Consider the following 17,342-nt stretch of genomic DNA (forward strand, 5'->3'; position numbering starts at 1 on the left):
TTTGATGGTTTCCTGTCTCACATTCAGGTCTTTGAGCCATTTTGAGTTTATTTTTGTGTGTGGTGTAAGAAAGTGGTCTAGTTTCATTCTTCTGCATGTTGCTGTCCAGTTCTCCCAGCACCACCTGCTAAAGAGGCAGTCTTTTTTCCATCGGATACTTTGGATAGCCATTTTAAAATTTTTATTTATTTATTTTGAGAGCAAGCGAAAGAGCACAAGTGGGGAGGAACAGAGAAAGAGGAAGAGAGAGAGAATCTCAAGCAGGCTCCACAGTGCCAGCACAGAGCCTAATGCGGAGTTCAAGCCCACAAACCGGGAGATCATGACCTGAGCCAAAATCAAGAGTCAGATGCTTAACTGACTGAGTCACCCAGGCGCCCCTGGATAACCATTCTTTGTCAGATGTTTCTTTTGTAAACATTTTCTCCCAACCTGTGGCTTGTCTTCTTGACAATGTCTTTCCCAGAGCAGAAGTTTTTTTTTTAATTTTAGGAAGGGGGTCTATTAAATTTTTAAAGATGCGTTAGTTAAAACCCATAGATAAAATGTTCGTGAAATTTCTACAAAGGATTAGGTAGTTAATTCAATAAGGTAGGTAAAATTTATTTATGAAATTGTGTCATGAAATGTTCATTCCACTTTAAAGTTAATTGTAGTGCCTTGTTTGCAGGATGATCTTGACAGGCCTGCAACAGGAAAGAATGATCTCCAACCATTTTCATTCTCAGTATCACTGTATTCAAGATTCGTTTTCCAGGGAGGGAGATTCTGATTGACTTATTTGGCTCTTATGCCAACTATTGGTCAAGGGAGGATGTTTTACCTTTTGATAGAATCAAGACTATCCAAGGGAGAAAACATAGAGTAAAACTGGGGTATGGTCAGAGAAAAGAGAAAGGATTAATGGACAGGCATAAATCCCAGATATCCACCATGAGAGATCACCAAAAGATGTCCCCCATTAAGCTTCCAAGTTACTCAGTATCCTGGGGTCCATAACAGGATGCAGGAAGTGGGAGGTCACAACTCAAGTCATAAAGTCAAGTAATTAGGGGTACCTGGGTGGCTCAGTCAGTTAAGCGTCCCTCAGCCGGCTTCAGCTCAGGTCATGATCTCGCGTTTGTGGGAGATCTGTGCTGACAGCTAGCTCAGAGTCTGGAGCCTATCTTCAGAGCCTGTGTCTCCCTCTTTCTCTGACCCTCCCCTACTCACGCTCACGCGCTCTCTCTCTCTCTCTCTCTCTCTCTCTCAAAAATAAATAAAACATTAAAAAAAATTTTAAATAAAAATAAAGTCAAGTAGTTAATTGAATTTAGAGTGAAGGAGCAAGCACACACACAAAGACTTTGTTATTTATATAGTGACTAAGACAAAGCAAAACCTATTCACAAGCACTTCTTTGGAACTGCAAAGGAGGGCTGGCCTTAAAAGTTTGCAGAAAGTAAAAAACAGTAAATGGAAATTAATTCTGAAACGTCCATTTTATACACCTGTGAAATGTCATCCATAGTGTCTTTAATTCATATGTGACTTTTTGTAGTTTGATTAACTGCCCTTCCCAACTTACAGAGAGAATTATTGACCATCATTTAATTAATTTATCTCTGCTGGGACTCAGTTCATGTTGCATAGAGTTATCTCATGAGAAGGAGCTATTGTGAAGCATTGCTTGCCCCTTAAGTATCTTTTCACTGCTCATAGCTTCATAATATGCATGGTGAGTCCCCTGGGCTCTCTGTTCTTGGCTATCAGTCACTCAAGAGGACAGCAGCCCAACTATTTTAGTTATTTATGTATATTTATTTTACTGAAGTATAGTAATTGACACACAATGTTGCAATCCTTTCAGGTGTGCACCAACTATTTAATAATGAATTTTCTCTGTGGTTATCTCCCCAAAACCCTCCAAAGTAAATTTCGTGTATGCCACATACTCTGTATTTCAACTCAGACTGTCCTAAGCATAAACTAGGAAAAACAAAACCTAGAATGATGCCATACAAATAGAACTTGGTTTTATTTAAGTAAACACACATACACATAACATACATACATACACACACACACACACACACACACACACACACACACACCCCTTAAGTCCTCCAGAGCCCTAATATGCAAAGTGCACCTTCATGAATGTTCCTACAGTGGTAATTCTAGAATGTAACCTCTGAAACTGGGAAGGAAAAATGTTTTTAATCCCACTTGAACGTGGCCCCCTTGAAGCACATCACTTACTGGAACTCAGCAGAGATGTGACCAGGACGACAGAGGATATGATGAAACTCCCAACAGAGCATCCCAAGGGTTAGAAAACAGAGCCACTTGGGTGGCCAGATCATTTGTCTTCAGTAACTGCCTGTGCTCCTCCACCTCTGGGAATTTACTAGAAACCATTCATGTATTTACTTCCTCATTTCTTGCTGTTCCCTTATGTGTTCAGAATGTGATTCTTTTACAGGAAGATGGACGGTATGAAGGCCCAACTTTGGCTCACGCCGTGGAGTTGTTTGGCGGCAGGCGATGGAGCACACGAAACCCCAGTCCTGGGACATCAGCAAAGAGTGCCGAAAAGCCCAATGTGCAGAGAAACAACACCTTGGGCATAAGCACTACCAAGAAAAAGAAGAAAATCCTTATAAGGGTAGAGTGTTACTTGTTTAATAAGCACCAAACCCAGTCATCCAGGACCATTTATGGTCTACGTCACCAGAAACTACCTTCAGTCATTTGGTTGGGGACATGATGAAACAAATGGAATACCAGGGCTTACCAAGCACCTCCTGGTGTCAGGCCAGTATTAGTAATTGAGTCAACACCAGTAAAAAGTCAGGGGCCACAAACAATGAGTATTCAATAAGAGTCATTATAAAGCTGTCTTCAAAGCGCTCTGGGAGGAGAGAGAAGGGAGATCTAGGGCTAGGAGGCAGGCAGAAGAGGCTTCATTGGAAAGCAGTCAGATGGGTCATGAAGGGTGTATAGGATTTATTAGAGAACACAGGGGAAAGCGTTTCTTGCAGAGGAGGCGGCAGGGAGGCATGAAAGACTTGGCTTGTTTAGGGAAGCACATGTAGTTCTGGATTCCTGCTCCAAGTGGAAACACAGGCTCTGTGGTGAATAAGCAAAGGTCTTTTTAGACCAAGGATCAGGTTATGAAAGTCTTACAGGGCCAAAATGTTAAATGTAGAACCTAACTTACATTTCAAGATAACCAACCTGAATATCCATCCACGAATGAAAGATAATGAAAAGGTGATGTATACATATAATGGAATAGTGTTCAGGCTTTTAAAAGGGAAGGAAATCCTGTCATACTACAATGTGGGTGAACCTTGAGGACATTATTATAAGTCACAGAAGGACAATTGCTGCATGATTCCACTTCTATGAGGTACCTAGAGTGGTCAAACTCTTAGTAAGAGAAAGCAGGATGGTGGTTGCCAGGGGCTGGGACGGGAGATAGGGGTAGAGGGGAAGCTCTTTTTGATTGTGTATAGTTTCAGTTGTGTAAGAGGAAAAAGGTGGAGGCACATGGAGTTAGCACTACTCTACTGTACACGTAAAAATGGTTAAGATAGTAGACTTTATGGCGGTGCCTGGGTGACTTAGCCAGTTAAGTGTCTGACTCTTGATTTTGGCTCAGGTCATGATCTCACGGTTCGTGGGTTCAAGCCCTATATCATGTTCTACACTGATGGTGCCAAGCCTGCTTGGGATTCTCTCTCTCTCCCTCTCTGCCCCTCCCCTGCTCTCTCGCTCTCTCTTCCTCTCCCTAAATAAATAAATAAACCTTAATTAAAAAAAAGAAGTATTGGTCTTCTAAACTTGATATACAACCATGACTATCAGAAAGGAACAAATCTTCAGGTTCCCCAAAAGCTTAAAAAAAAAAAAGTTGGTAGATTTTATGTTTTTTACCATGGCAGAAAATATTTGATTAGTTATTGCTATAGATTATATATTACACTATATATATGTTATCACTATAACAAAATAATATATTTTTTCCATGGTTATCTAGCAAAAGTCCCACCCTTTGCATATTGGAGGCTGTTGATGCCTAAGCCAAGCTTTCTCTGTTTCATAATTTGGTCTCTATGATTCCAGGGGTCCTTTGCCTGCTCTTATCAGCCCTCTCTGCCCTCTTCCCCCCACCTCTGAATGCTGCTGTATAGCAAAAAGCAAGTGGGATAGTGTAACGTGAGAACTTAGTCAGCCTTAACAGAGGTCTATACTGGTTTGGGATCAGGGATATTGAAGGTGGGTCAGTGAGAAAATAGGGACGTGCCCGAGTTAAAGCAGTGCCAGGAGGGAGAGAAACACAGAATGAAAGGTATTGGCATGTGTGTGTTCCCAGGGTGAGAGCGGAGAGGCGGCTGACGATGAGATGGCCACCCGAAAAGCCAAAATGCAGAGGGAGTGTCGCAGCCGGAGTGGTTCTGACCCTCAAGACATGAACGAGCAAGAAGAATCAGGTAAAGCCACATATTGACATCAGGGATGTTGTATTTTATTTTATAGGGGAAAATATGCATTTGGTTTTCAATTATGGTTTAAGTCTTGTGGGCATTCTTAACAAAACTTTTTATCTTGTTAAATATACTTACCTTTGTATTTAACTAAATGATGGAACCCAAGGGGTATTTCTGCAAGCACAGTGTACGTAGAAGAAGATTCTCATTGATTAACTTGGCCTTATGGACAGGGGATGTGAGATTTACAAAATACAAGGTGGTGGATTAGACCAGTGATTCTCAACTATGACTGAGATGCATTTTTTAAATATCTGGGGGGCAAACCACAAAATACTTAGGAATAAACATAACCAAAGAGGTGAAAAATCTACACACTGAAAACTATAGAAAGCTTATGAAAGAAATTGAAGAAGACATACACAAAAAAGTGGATAAACATCCCATCCTCAGGGATTGGAAGAAAAAATACTGTTAAAATGTCAATACTACCCAAAACAATCTATACATTCAATGCAATCCCTGTCAAAATAACACCAGCATTCTTCACAGAGCTAGAACAAACAATCTAAAATTTGTATGGATCCAGAAAAGACCCCAAATAGCCAAAGCAATCCTGAAAAAGACAACCAAAGCAGGAGGCATCAAAATCCTGTACTTCAAGCTGTATTACAAAGCTGTAATCATCAAGACAGTATGGTACTGGCACAAAAACAGACATTCAGATCAATGGAACAGAATAGAGAACCCAGAAATGGACCCACAAACATATGGTCAATGCTTAATCTTCGATGAAGCAGGATAGAATATCTAATGGAATAAAGACAGTGTCTTTAGTAAATGATGTAGGGAAATTGGATATGCAGAAGAGTGAACCTGGACCACTTTTTTACACTATACACAAAAATAAACTCAAAATGGATGAAAGACCTAAATTAAGACAGGAGGCCATCAAAATCCCAGAGGAGAAAACAAGCAACAACCTCTTTGACCTCAGCTGCAGCAACTTCTTATTTGACATGTCTCTGGAGGCAAGGGAAACAAAAGCAAAAATGAACTATTGGGACCTCATCAAGACAAGGCTTCTGCACAGCAAAGGAAACAATCAACAAAACTAAAAGACAACCAACAGAGTGGGAAAAGATATTTGCAAATGATGTATCAGATAAAAGGTTAGTATCCAAAATCTCTAAAGAACCTATCAAACTCAGCACCCCCCCAAAAAAATAATCCAGTGAAGAAATGGGCAAAAGACATGAATAGACACATTTTCCAAAGAAGAGATTCAGATGGCTAACAGACACATGAAAAGATGCTCAACATCACTCATCATCAGGGAAATACAATCAAAACCACAATGATATACCACCTCACACCTGTCAGAATGGCTAAAATTAACAACTTGGGCAATGACAGATGTTGGCAAGGATGCAGAGAAAGAGGAACCCTTTTGCACCACTGGTGGGAATGCAAACTGGTGTAGCCACTCTGGAAAACAGTATGGAGGTTCCTCAAAAAGTTAAAAACAGAACTCTATGAGCCAGCAATAGCACTACTAGGTATTTATTCAAGGAATACAGGTGTGCTGTTTCAAAGGGGCACGTGCACCCCAATGCTTATAGCAGCACTATCAACAATAGCCAAAATATGGAAAGAGCTGAAATGTCTATCAACTGAAGAATAGAAAAAGAAGATGTGGTATATATGTACACAATGGAAAATTACTTGACAGTCAAAAAGAATGAAATCTTGCCATTGCAACAACATGAATGGAACTAGAGTGTATTATGCGAAGTGAAATAATTCAGTCAGAGAAAGACAAATATCATGATTTCACTCATATGTGGAATAAGATACAAAACAGAGACATAAGGGAAGGGAAACAAAAATAATATAAAAACAGAGAGGGAAACAAACCAATAAGACTCTTAAATACAGAGAGCAAACTAAGGGTTGCTGGAGGGGTGCTAGTGGGAGATGGGCTAAATGGGCAATTAAAGAGGCCACTTGTTGAGATGAGCACTGGGTGTTGTATGTAAGTGATGAATCACTAAATTCTATTCCTGAAATCATTATTAATACTGTATGTTAACTAACTTGGATTTAAATTAAAAAATAATAATGTAATATAAATAAATAAATAAATAAATAAATAAATCTGGGAAGTACCTGGGTGGGTCAGTCAGTTAAGCATCTGACTTTGGCTCAGGTCATGATCTCATGCTTTGTGGGTTCAAACCCTGTGTTGGGCTCTGTGCTGACAGCTCAGAGCCCAGAGCCTGTTTTGGATTCTGTGTCTCCCCCTCTTTCTATCCCTCCCCCACTCTTGCTTTGTCTATCTCTCCCTCTCTCAAAAATAAATAAATGTTAAATGGAAATAAATAAATAAAATATGTATCTGGATGTCCTGGCCACACCCCAGCCCAACTGATTCCAACATCCTCTGGCTGGGATCCTAATATCTGAATTTTAAGTTCCCTAAATGACTCCAATAATGCAGCCAAAGTTGAGAAGCCAACACTTTATTTTATTCATCAGAATATTTTGATGTTTCTTGTATAGAGATTGCATAAATTGATTTGCTCAGACATTCAGAAGCATCTTTGACTTTTCTTTGAGCTCTAGGGAAAGGATAATCTGGCATCATTGTCTCATTTCTTTCTTTCTCTCTTCCAGAGGCAAATGCCATCATGAGCCCTCCTAACACTCTGCCTTCCAGAAGAGCCCACTCTTTGACCACGGCTGGGTCCCCTAACTTGTCCACCGGGACGTCATCTCCCAACAGGCCAGTGTCTTCCCCTGTGCTGTCTTCTACAAACAAGAGCCCGTCCAGGTGGGGCCTTAACATGATAAAACAGAAGGACCCTTCATATTATTCAAGTTGTGTTAGAAGGGCGTCTTCCCATGCTCTGTGGAAAGACTCTGATTTTGACTTAACAATTACATTGAAAACTAAAAAACCCAAAATTTTTAAATGCTTCTAATTTTCCTGATTTTACACTCCGACCTTCTCATATTACTATAATTATTCTATAATTATTTGACAGACTAATCCTTCAAAGGTCAGTAGCACTAACAAAACCCAATCTGTAATTTTCTAAAGTTGTTTTGTCAAATATAGTAGCCACTGGCCATGGTGGGGTAAGGGTTGGGAGGATGATAATGGCTATTTAAATCTAATTTTAAATCTATTAAAATTAAATAAAATTTAAAATTCAGGGGCGCCTGGGTGGCTCAGTCGGTTAAGCGTCCGACTTCGGCTCAGGTCATGATCTCACCATTTGTGGGTTTGAGCCCCATGTCAGGCTCTGTGCTGACAGCTAGCTCAGAGCCTGGAGCCTGCTTCAGATTCTGTGTCTCCCTCTCTCTCTGACCCTCCCCTGCTCACACTGTCTCTCTCTGTCTCTCAAAAATAAATTTAAAAACATATTAAAAAAATTTTTAAAGTGTTCCCTAGCTGCAAGTGGCCAGTGGCTACTCTAGTGAACAGTGCAGATACAGAACACTTCTATCATTGCCAAAACTTCTGTTAGATAGCACTGGTCTGAGGAATAAGTTGTTTGTATAGAAGCTACTTTACCCTTTGCTGATAGGTAAAATATATTTCATACCATCTCATACAAAGACAAGGTACACATCTGTAGAAATGAATGTATTAGAGCAAGTTGGATATGCTAGGTGTAATTCTAAAGCTGGTATTATAGTAAATTATTTATAAAGTCCCTGTAAATTACAGATTTGAAACAGCATCTACCCTCTGAGAAGAAATAATATTAACATGAAAGCTTTCCAAAGGAATTAGAATGCCACACCATCTGCCTTGACCCGTCAAAAACTTTAAGAAATGCAGGGGTTCAGACAGAACCGAGATAAAATAGGCACTCTTTACTTTATCACAGGGATTGGAGGCGGAAATGGGTCTGTGCAGACACTGGCTTTGAAAACATTAATTACACACACACACTTTCTCTCTTTCTGATTCTCTCAAGGAAGTTTGCTACTGATAAGAACTCTACAGTAAATCATCTTTTAAAGGGAAGCTTTCTTTTATAATGTGAATAATGAATATAATTTATGCCTTATACATTCAGATTTCTATACTTGGTGGAACTGGGTCAAAGGTACATGGGAATTTTTTGTACCCTCTTGCAACTTTTCTGTAAGTTTAGGTTTGTAACAAAATTAAGAACTACAAAGAATCAGAATTATTTACATGATATTTCATCCTGTACAGTATCCTGGGTAAATAAAAGAGCCAGAGAACTTAGATTAACTGTTTTTCCCTTTATTTCCATCACTCAGGAGCAGGAAAGGGAAGGACAGAGCTAGGGAGGAAAATCTTTTCCAAAAGGTAGAACTACTATGCCAGCTGCAAGATCACAGGGCCCTCCCACAGGAAGACAGGAGTCAGTGCCCACCAAGTAAACTATAATAGAAAGAAAAGACAAGGCAAGGAAGTAAAGTCACCCTGAATGCTGTTCAAGGAAAAGACAAGGCTAAGCCCTAGAAAGGGAGAGAGTGGACAGAGTTTCCTAAAGGTTCCTGCAGACAGTGGCTGACCTGGAAGTAGACAGAAGGAAGACAGGGAAGGTACTTTCTTAAGTGCAAATGATAAGCCATTCATCTGACCTTTTTCATCTTCCTGAACCTCCACCAACATTTTGGGAGGTTCCCAACACCATGGGGGATCAACAATCCATGCCTACAAAAGAACTATGAACTCATCCTTTTGTAATTTTTGTCCATGTATAGTTGACCTTCAGATGTCAACACAAAATAATTTTCCATGAATAAACACTATTAGCAAGATTGAGGATAAACTGGCTATTCATTACAACATTCTCTGTACTTTCTTATATATTTGAAGCATTTCAAAGTCAAAAAAATAAAATAAAGCACAAAAAACAAAAATTTTAAAAAAGGAAGATCCCGTTTATTGATTTAACTAAAAACCAGTCAAAACATTTCTTATACTATCTGATCAGGGAACCGGAATAGAAAATAAAAATGTTATGAAACAGCTAGAATGAGTTTTTGACCGAGTTGACTGGTATTTTTATATTGAATATACAGCCTTGGCAGGTGCAGACATATTCTAGGCAGAGTTGGCTTCCTTCCATTCTTAATATCTTTGTGACTCACATTTTCCATTAATATTAAAAGTCCTTCCTTGTTTCCATCTAATAACTGGTGAAGAAAGGAAAAAGAGAAGCCATTGATATGGACTTTCTCCTCCACTGTGTTTCTTTAATTTAGAATATAGGAAATAACATGCATAATTTTCCATAGGTTATGCTCAAGTAATTTGGGGCAGTTTTGGGAAAAAATGAATTTTCTTCAGAAACATTGAATTTAAGTTGTTTTTCTCCCATTGACCTGTGATTCCAAAGAACTGTGTTAATTAGTAGAGGAACATTACCCTCATGGCCCTATTGAGTAGGCTATAAACATGAACTGGTTTCACTGTAGGATATGTTTGCTCTGACACACTATAGATTAGTTTTGAGAGAAGTGAAAACGGAGTCTGGAAGATAGCCTAAATCCTGAATGACCTGGAGTCCACCTCTTTGCTCCAACCGCATTCAGAGTACGTCTCCGGGGCACCATGACCATGCCTGTTAAGGCCATGTCTTTGTTGCAGTGCTTGGAGCAGCAGCAGCTGGCACGGGCGGATCAAAGGCGGAATGAAGGGTTTCCAGAGCTTCATGGTCTCAGACAGTAACATGAGCTTTGTTGAATTTGTTGAGCTGTTCAAATCCTTCAGGTATGACATGCTTTCTTCCTACCCTTTCTCAGCCCTGCATCTTTGTAACAATAGACGTGAATGTTTTCCACTTCTTGCCTAGCGTGAGGAGCCGCAAGGACCTGAAGGATCTCTTCGACGTCTATGCCGTGCCTTGCAACCGAGCCGGTTCCGAGTCGGTGCCGCTCTACACCAACCTAACAATTGACGAAAACACCAGCGATCTTCAGCCTGACCTAGGTGGGTATAACAATTTAGTATTTCCTTTTGAGACCTTTCTTTCTAAAAATGAAGATGAGAGATCCAGTCACACAAACCCTCAGCCTGTCCCACATGGTGTGCTGTTCTCTTCAGTGTGATGAAACACTTTGAGGATTGTTTCACAGTGTCTGGGGGATAGATGCTACTGCCATTTTCAGCAATGAAATGTATCATAGTCTGTGTCTGTATGCATTCCAGAATATTTAATCAATAGAGCCTCCCAGTCATTCTGACAACCAAAAACCCTCTCCCACCCATGTCCAAATGCCCACTAGGTGTGTGGTACACCACCCATCTCTTCCCTGCCTACAGGCTGACGGGTGCTCAACCCCAGAGTGGGAGTTGTCTGTCCTTTGACAAAGAGAGTCCTCAGTGACCTGAGCAGAGCACTCCTGCTGAACATCCAGAGCATATGTCCCAGTAGGTAAACCAGGATGTAGGCCTCCTCTGTCCCACTCACCACTACCACCACCACCAACCACATCAAAAATTCTATTCTGTCATCACCACTGATGCATTGTCAGCCTATTTTTCTTGTCCACACTTGCTAACAACTAGAAACACAAAAAAGCAAAAACAAAAGAAACTGTCCTCCTACAGTCGCTTTTTTATTACTTAAAAACTTAACATTGTCCTCAACTAAGAAAATTCACCTTTTCAACTTTAGTCATAAAATGTGCACAACTATGGATTAATCAAGTAGTTGTACTTGTTAAAAAAAAATTTTTTAATGTTTATTTTTGAGAGAAAGAGACAGTGTGAGTAGAGGAAAAGTAGAGAGAGGAGACAGATTCCGAAGCCTGCTCCAGGCTCTGAAATGTCAGCACAGAGCCTGATGTGGGGCTCAATCCCACACCACAAGATTGTGACCTGAACCAAAGTTAGACACTTAACCGACTGAGCCACACAGGTACCCCAATTTACAGTATTACACTGTTTATCAAAAAGATCTACATTCCCGTGGACCCACACAGTTCAAACCCCTGTTGTTTAAGGGTCAATTATACCCTCCTCTCCCCAACATATACTTTTTCCCATTATTAATATCTTGCATTAGTGTGGCATGTGACAGGTGAGCTGCTATTGACATATTAATAACTGAAGTCCATGGTTGAGTGTTATCTGTGTGTACATTGCTGTGTGTACAGGCTTTGACAGAAGTATAATAACATGGGTCTACCATTACAGTATCATACAAAATACTTTCAGTGACTTAAAAATCCCCTGATCCCCACCTTTTCATTCTTCCCACCTTCTCTCTGAACCCCCTTTTACTGTCTCCATAGTTCTTCGTTTCCCAGAATGTCATATAGCTGGAATCATAGTTTGTAGTCTTTTCAGATTGGCTTCTTTCTCTTAGCAGTATGTTTAGGGTTCCCCTATGTTTTTTCACAGCCAATAGCTCATTTCTTTTTGTCACTGAATAATACTCCATTGCGTGTATATACCACTGTTTGTCCATTCACCTTTTGAAGGACATCTTGTTGCTTTGAAGTTTTAGCAATTATGAATGAAATTACTATAAATATCTGTGTGCACATTTTTGTGTGGACGTAAGTTTTCAACTCCTTTGGGTAAACGCCTGGGATGCAGTTGCTAAATCGTATGGGTAAGCCTGTGTTTAGCCCTGTATGGATCTGCCAGCTTCTCTTCCAAAGTGGCAAGAATTAAAATAACTGGCCATAAATGTGGTGCCAATGTGAAGCATCGCTGGTCAAAAGGTAAAATGGCACAGCCACTTTGGAAAAGAGTTTGGCAGTTTCTTACAAAACTTAACACACTCTTACCATACAATCCAGCAATTGTGCTTCTTGGTGTTTACCCAAATAAATTTAAACTTATTTTCACCCTGAAACCTGCACACAGTTGTTTGAAGTACAAAACAGCTGTAAGTTTAAGGGTACACCTTCGTTGTCTCTAAAAGCAAAAAATGTAGTTATCCTCAAAACTCAAAGTTCAAATTCAGCCTGAAGTCCTCAACTGAATGTACATTTAGTTCTCATCTAACACCCTCAGCTCATGAGCTTTCAAGGTCATTGACCTCATTCTCTCTCTTTTGTACTTATTCCATTGATTCCTTTTTTGTTCCTTCCACTATATGAAGCCAGGAGTAAGCATGGAGTTGGATGGCTTGTTTAGACAGATCAGAGAAGACCTTCTGTAGCTTACCAATCCCACACCACCGTTATCTCCAAAATGAACTTTGTGAAAGATTCTGGATAGCTTTTCCACATTCTGTGGGTGGTTCTTTTTCAGATTTATTGACCAGAAATGTCTCGGATTTGGGGTTGTTCATTAAGAGTAAACAGCAGCTGTCAGACAACCAGCGGCAGATATCTGATGCCATTGCTGCTGCAAGCATCGTGACAAACGGCACTGGGGTCGAGAGCACATCCTTGGGCGTGTTTGGGGTTGGCATCCTCCAGCTCAATGACTTCCTAGTGAACTGCCAAGGAGAACACTGCACTTACGATGAGATTCTCAGCATCATCCAGGTTTGTACCTATTTCATATGTACGTCTGTGCACAGCCTTTAACTATTCTAATTATTTTCTGCTAAAAGTACTGTGTCTACACTTCTTTCCAAAGCCTTCTAGTCTGGGGCAGAAACAAACGGGCTTTATTTAATACAAAATATATAAGTCTTCTTATTTATCATATAAGTATCATAGGTCTCAAGCCTTTTCTTGGTGACTCTTATAAGGAATCAGAACATGATTCCTTCTTCTTGTTCTGGCACATAATAAAATTAGTAGTTTTGGTTTTTAACTTTGATCATTTAACGAGTATTTATTAACTCCTACTATGACTCTGTTCCAGGACCTAGGAATATAGTAGTAAGTAAAATCACATTCTGGCCTTCACCTAGTGGGTGAGACAGACAATAAACAAATATAGAGAGAATGTAATTTCAGGTATTCATGGGTTCTGAAAAAATCAAGCAGAGTAAGGGGATGTAGTGATGTGGAAGGCTGAGAGCAGTAAGCACAGGCCACCCTGACAAGGTGACAGTGGGGCTGAGCCCTGAATCAATAAGCTATGTGAAGATCTGCAAAAAGAATTCCAGACCAGGAGGAGCAAGTTCAAAGACAGAAGCGAGAAACTAAAAGGCTAGTGTAGTGGGATCCACATAAGCCAGAGGCACAAGGGTAGACATGATGCCAGATGGGTAGGCAGGGGCTGAGTATTTTAGGCCGTGGTGAGGAGTTGACTTTAGTCCCTGTGACATGAGAAGCTGTTGGAAATTTTTGAGGAGGGGAGTAACCTAATTTGATTTCTGTTTTCAAGAGGTCACTCTGGCCCCATTGGAAAATGAACTGTGCTGGGGATGGAGTGGAAGCAGACAGACCAGGGGGGAAGCTGTCACAGTAACCCAGGCAAGCTATGATGATGGCTTCCACTAGAGGGTGGTAGGACATGAGGTGATACACTCATGATGGCCACGTCACATGCTGCAGGGTCAGTCTAGGTTTTCAACCTCCTTCATCAACTGATGGGGAATCAGTGGATTCTCTGTCCAGCAGTTGATCACCGGAAATGCTAGTAATGTAAGATGATGGTCACATGGTTGGGTGCTCACTACGCTGTTGTTGAGTACAAGCATTGTACTAAGTGTTCTCTGTGAATCATCTCATCTCGCCTCTCACCAGCTCTGCCAGGAGCTCCTATTATTATCCCCATTTTCACCTGGATACACCAGTAACCATTTGTTTTCATATGAACTGTATTCTTTCCCCTCACTCTCCCTTTTTCTCTTAAATAAATATACTTTGTATAATAAATGCACATATAATAAATGTTTTCTTTGGGACTAAAAAACTACCTCTTACCATTACATAGCTAAATTAGTTTAAATATTTGGTTTAGATGTTTCCTGATGAAAAGAGAACAGCTTTAAAAAATGATGTGGTGGGTTTTTTTCCCCTTAGTTCCCTTTACCTAAATAACACTCTTTTTGTGTCCCTTGCAGAAGTTTGAGCCTAGCGTTAGTATGTGTCATCAGGGCCTGCTGTCATTTGAAGGATTTGCAAGGTAACCTTTAAAATACCTGCTGCCCATCATTTAAGAGTACATATTTCTCCCATGCAGTCCTAAGAAAATGTGTTTGTCTCTAGGTTTCTGATGGATAAAGATAATTTTGCCTCCAAAAATGATGAGTCACAGGAAAACATTAAAGAACTGCAGCTGCCCCTCTCCTACTATTACATTGAATCTTCACACAATACCTACCTCACAGGCCACCAGCTCAAAGGAGAGTCCTCAGTAGAACTCTACAGCCAGGTACAGAACTCCAGGTGGCATGGGGTTTCCATTAAACTTTACTGCTGTAAGTCATAAAAAACCTGACTTCTGACTCCTTTGAAGAACTTACAAACTATTATGTGTGAAATGTGAGGAAACACGATGTGTGGGAAAACTGCCTATACACATTGTTGTTTTGTCTATTTCTTTTTGTTTTCTTTCTCCCTCCTATCTATACTTAACCTTTATTCTAGGCACACAAAAAAAGTATTTGTTTGAGACTCATAGCTTTTAAATCCTAGTTAGTCTGACCTACTCCTACTATAATTAGATTTTCCCATGAGAAAATTATCTGATCGTTTCACTAAATGCTAAATAAATCAATACATTGTAGTGGGAAAACATAATAGAAAATACAGCTCTCTATGAAGTTATTCCCAAAATATTGTTTATTTTCATTTGAAGTTTGTTAGACAATCAGTCCATCCCTATGGTAACCAACTTAAGGAACAAAAATCTGCAAAAACTGTGGACACTGTTCCTCCACACTTAAATTCATGGGAATGTTCTTGGAAACTCAGAAGGGTCTCTGGACTAGAAAAAGCACATCCGTTTGACCTAAACACCATCTCTCAATGATCTGCATGTCAGTTGTCTCTGTTATGTTTTCTGTAACTTCCTCATCTGTGCCGCCTGTTTTCTGACCTACTACAAGAGGAGTTCATCAGGAAGAAGCTAACCTAGGAATAAAAATGTGTGGTTGAGGGTGAGGTGGGAGGAGAATGTTCAAGTTTGAAAATTGTCATAGTTTCCACAAAGCCAACAGAGCTGAGCTTCCTTTGTTCTCCTGAGAAGTCCAGATATTCCTCAAGCATAGGTCAAACTTCTGCCCCAAATCTAATCTACTAAGGAATATGTATTTTAAACTCTAAAAATCTAAAGTACTTTAAGTATTTAAATTTTTTTTGAGAGTGTGTGCACATGTGCAAGCAGGGGAGGGGCAGAGAGATGGGGACAGAGAATTCTAAGCAGGCTGTGTGACAGCAGAGAGCCTGATGCAGGGCTCGAACTCACAAACCATGAGATCATGACCTGAGCCAAAGTCGGACACTTAACCGACTGAGCCACCCAGGCACCCCTAAAGTACTTTTATTATAAAATGAAGATGTGTCACTAGAGTAGTGATTTTCAAACTAGGTTTTCTGTCCAGGAACGTCAACTGGGGACACTGAAATAAGGAGGCAGCCGAGTAGGAAGGCTACACCTCCTACCCCCACTGCTGCTGAAGTCCTATTCTTTTTATGTACTTTACATATGACCCTCCAAATGCTCAGGGAATTCCAAGGTTAAAAGAAGTTTGGAATCTATTGCTATAGTTCTAGGGAAAAGAAATGAAGTGTGTGTGTGTGTGTGTGTGTGTGTGTGTGTGTGTGTGTCTCCCAGGAAAATGAGTGAGCGAGGGCCAATGTCCTAGCTTTAATTCCTACTTCACTTCCCTCTTTTAAAAAAAGGGTTTTTTTTAACTCCTTAACATTACACCCCAAGTAGAGATAGTCACAGCCTTTGAATGAGGCACGAGAGCCTCTCAACTAGCTAGACTCAGAGATGTGCTTAAACCTAGTGTGAATATCCCTTGTCCTTTATTTCTTCACACTCTGCTCTCCCTCAGCCCTGCTAGTTATCTCCTCACCTTACTCCCTGGGACTGATTGGAAGTGAGAAAAAGCCCTGTTCTCACCTGTAATTTCAAGCCCCAGTTTTCTTTTTCTAGCCATACGTGGATGTCTTAATAGCATACAGACTTTCATAAAGACCTTTAGCCTCTGCCTGCTGAAAAGCCATCTCATCTGCTGCCGGTTAGTGAGCGTTCTTCCCAGTGTGGCTCACCACAGACACGAAGCAGCCTCATGCTCCTACTGTCATATGACACAGCCATCCTCAGCCCAAAGCAACACGCCTCTAGATATGTTAGGTGTTGGAAGAAGCTGACAGCCTTGGGAGTTTAGGCTGCAGAATCTGTTCCACCTGGGAGATAATGCACCTTTGTGCATTAGTTGTCTCTGTTCTAGGATCAGACAGCAAGGCAAATCCTTGCTTGCCTCTAGTCACCTGGGAAGATTGGGTGCTGCATGCTGTGTGATGGAAGAATCTAGCAAAGACATCATTAAAAATATTAAAATATGAGGGATTTCACTATTTGAGTTTTCTTGCAGCAACTCTAGTGGCTACTTACCCAAGTATTAGATTGTTACCACATGGAAATAATTATATGGAGTTTTAAATCAGTGAGTTGGCCCATTCACAGATACATCCACCTCTTGGTGTACTTTGCCCTTACAATATGTGGAAATCTTTTAAGATAGTTCACAATAGAGTCTATGGAGGAAGTTGTTGCTCCAAGCATATATTACAGAGCTGCAGCCCAAGCACGCTTCAGGAGCTCTGCTTCCAGCTCTACATCCGGGGTAGCAAATAGGTGTCATCTCATCCAATTCATCAGGGGTGTTTCCTGGAACACTTCCCTGAAGAGGTTATGAGATAAACATATCAAAGCTTAAGGGGCAAGGGTGTTGTCATTGGTTACTGATGAGAAAGGGCAGTTTGTGCATTAGTTGTCTCTGT

The 17,342-nt window shown here is 40.4% G+C and overlaps 1 protein-coding gene across 1 annotated transcript in view; it reads left to right on the forward strand.

The window, feature by feature from the left end:
* The window catches only part of PLCE1 (phospholipase C epsilon 1), a 277,145-nt gene that overhangs the window by 205,388 nt on the left and 54,415 nt on the right, over window positions 1-17,342 (forward strand). The window contains exons 8-15 of the mRNA XM_029932248.1: window positions 2,465-2,647; window positions 4,361-4,478; window positions 7,152-7,308; window positions 10,117-10,239; window positions 10,322-10,458; window positions 12,736-12,974; window positions 14,450-14,511; window positions 14,595-14,760. Coding sequence (XP_029788108.1) covers window positions 2,465-2,647; window positions 4,361-4,478; window positions 7,152-7,308; window positions 10,117-10,239; window positions 10,322-10,458; window positions 12,736-12,974; window positions 14,450-14,511; window positions 14,595-14,760 — 1,185 coding nt within the window. The remainder of the gene's footprint in view (window positions 1-2,464; window positions 2,648-4,360; window positions 4,479-7,151; window positions 7,309-10,116; window positions 10,240-10,321; window positions 10,459-12,735; window positions 12,975-14,449; window positions 14,512-14,594; window positions 14,761-17,342) is intronic.

The sequence above is a fragment of the Suricata suricatta genome, chromosome 2 (assembly GCF_006229205.1).
Source record: "Suricata suricatta isolate VVHF042 chromosome 2, meerkat_22Aug2017_6uvM2_HiC, whole genome shotgun sequence".
NCBI classification, from domain to species: Eukaryota; Metazoa; Chordata; class Mammalia; order Carnivora; family Herpestidae; genus Suricata; species Suricata suricatta.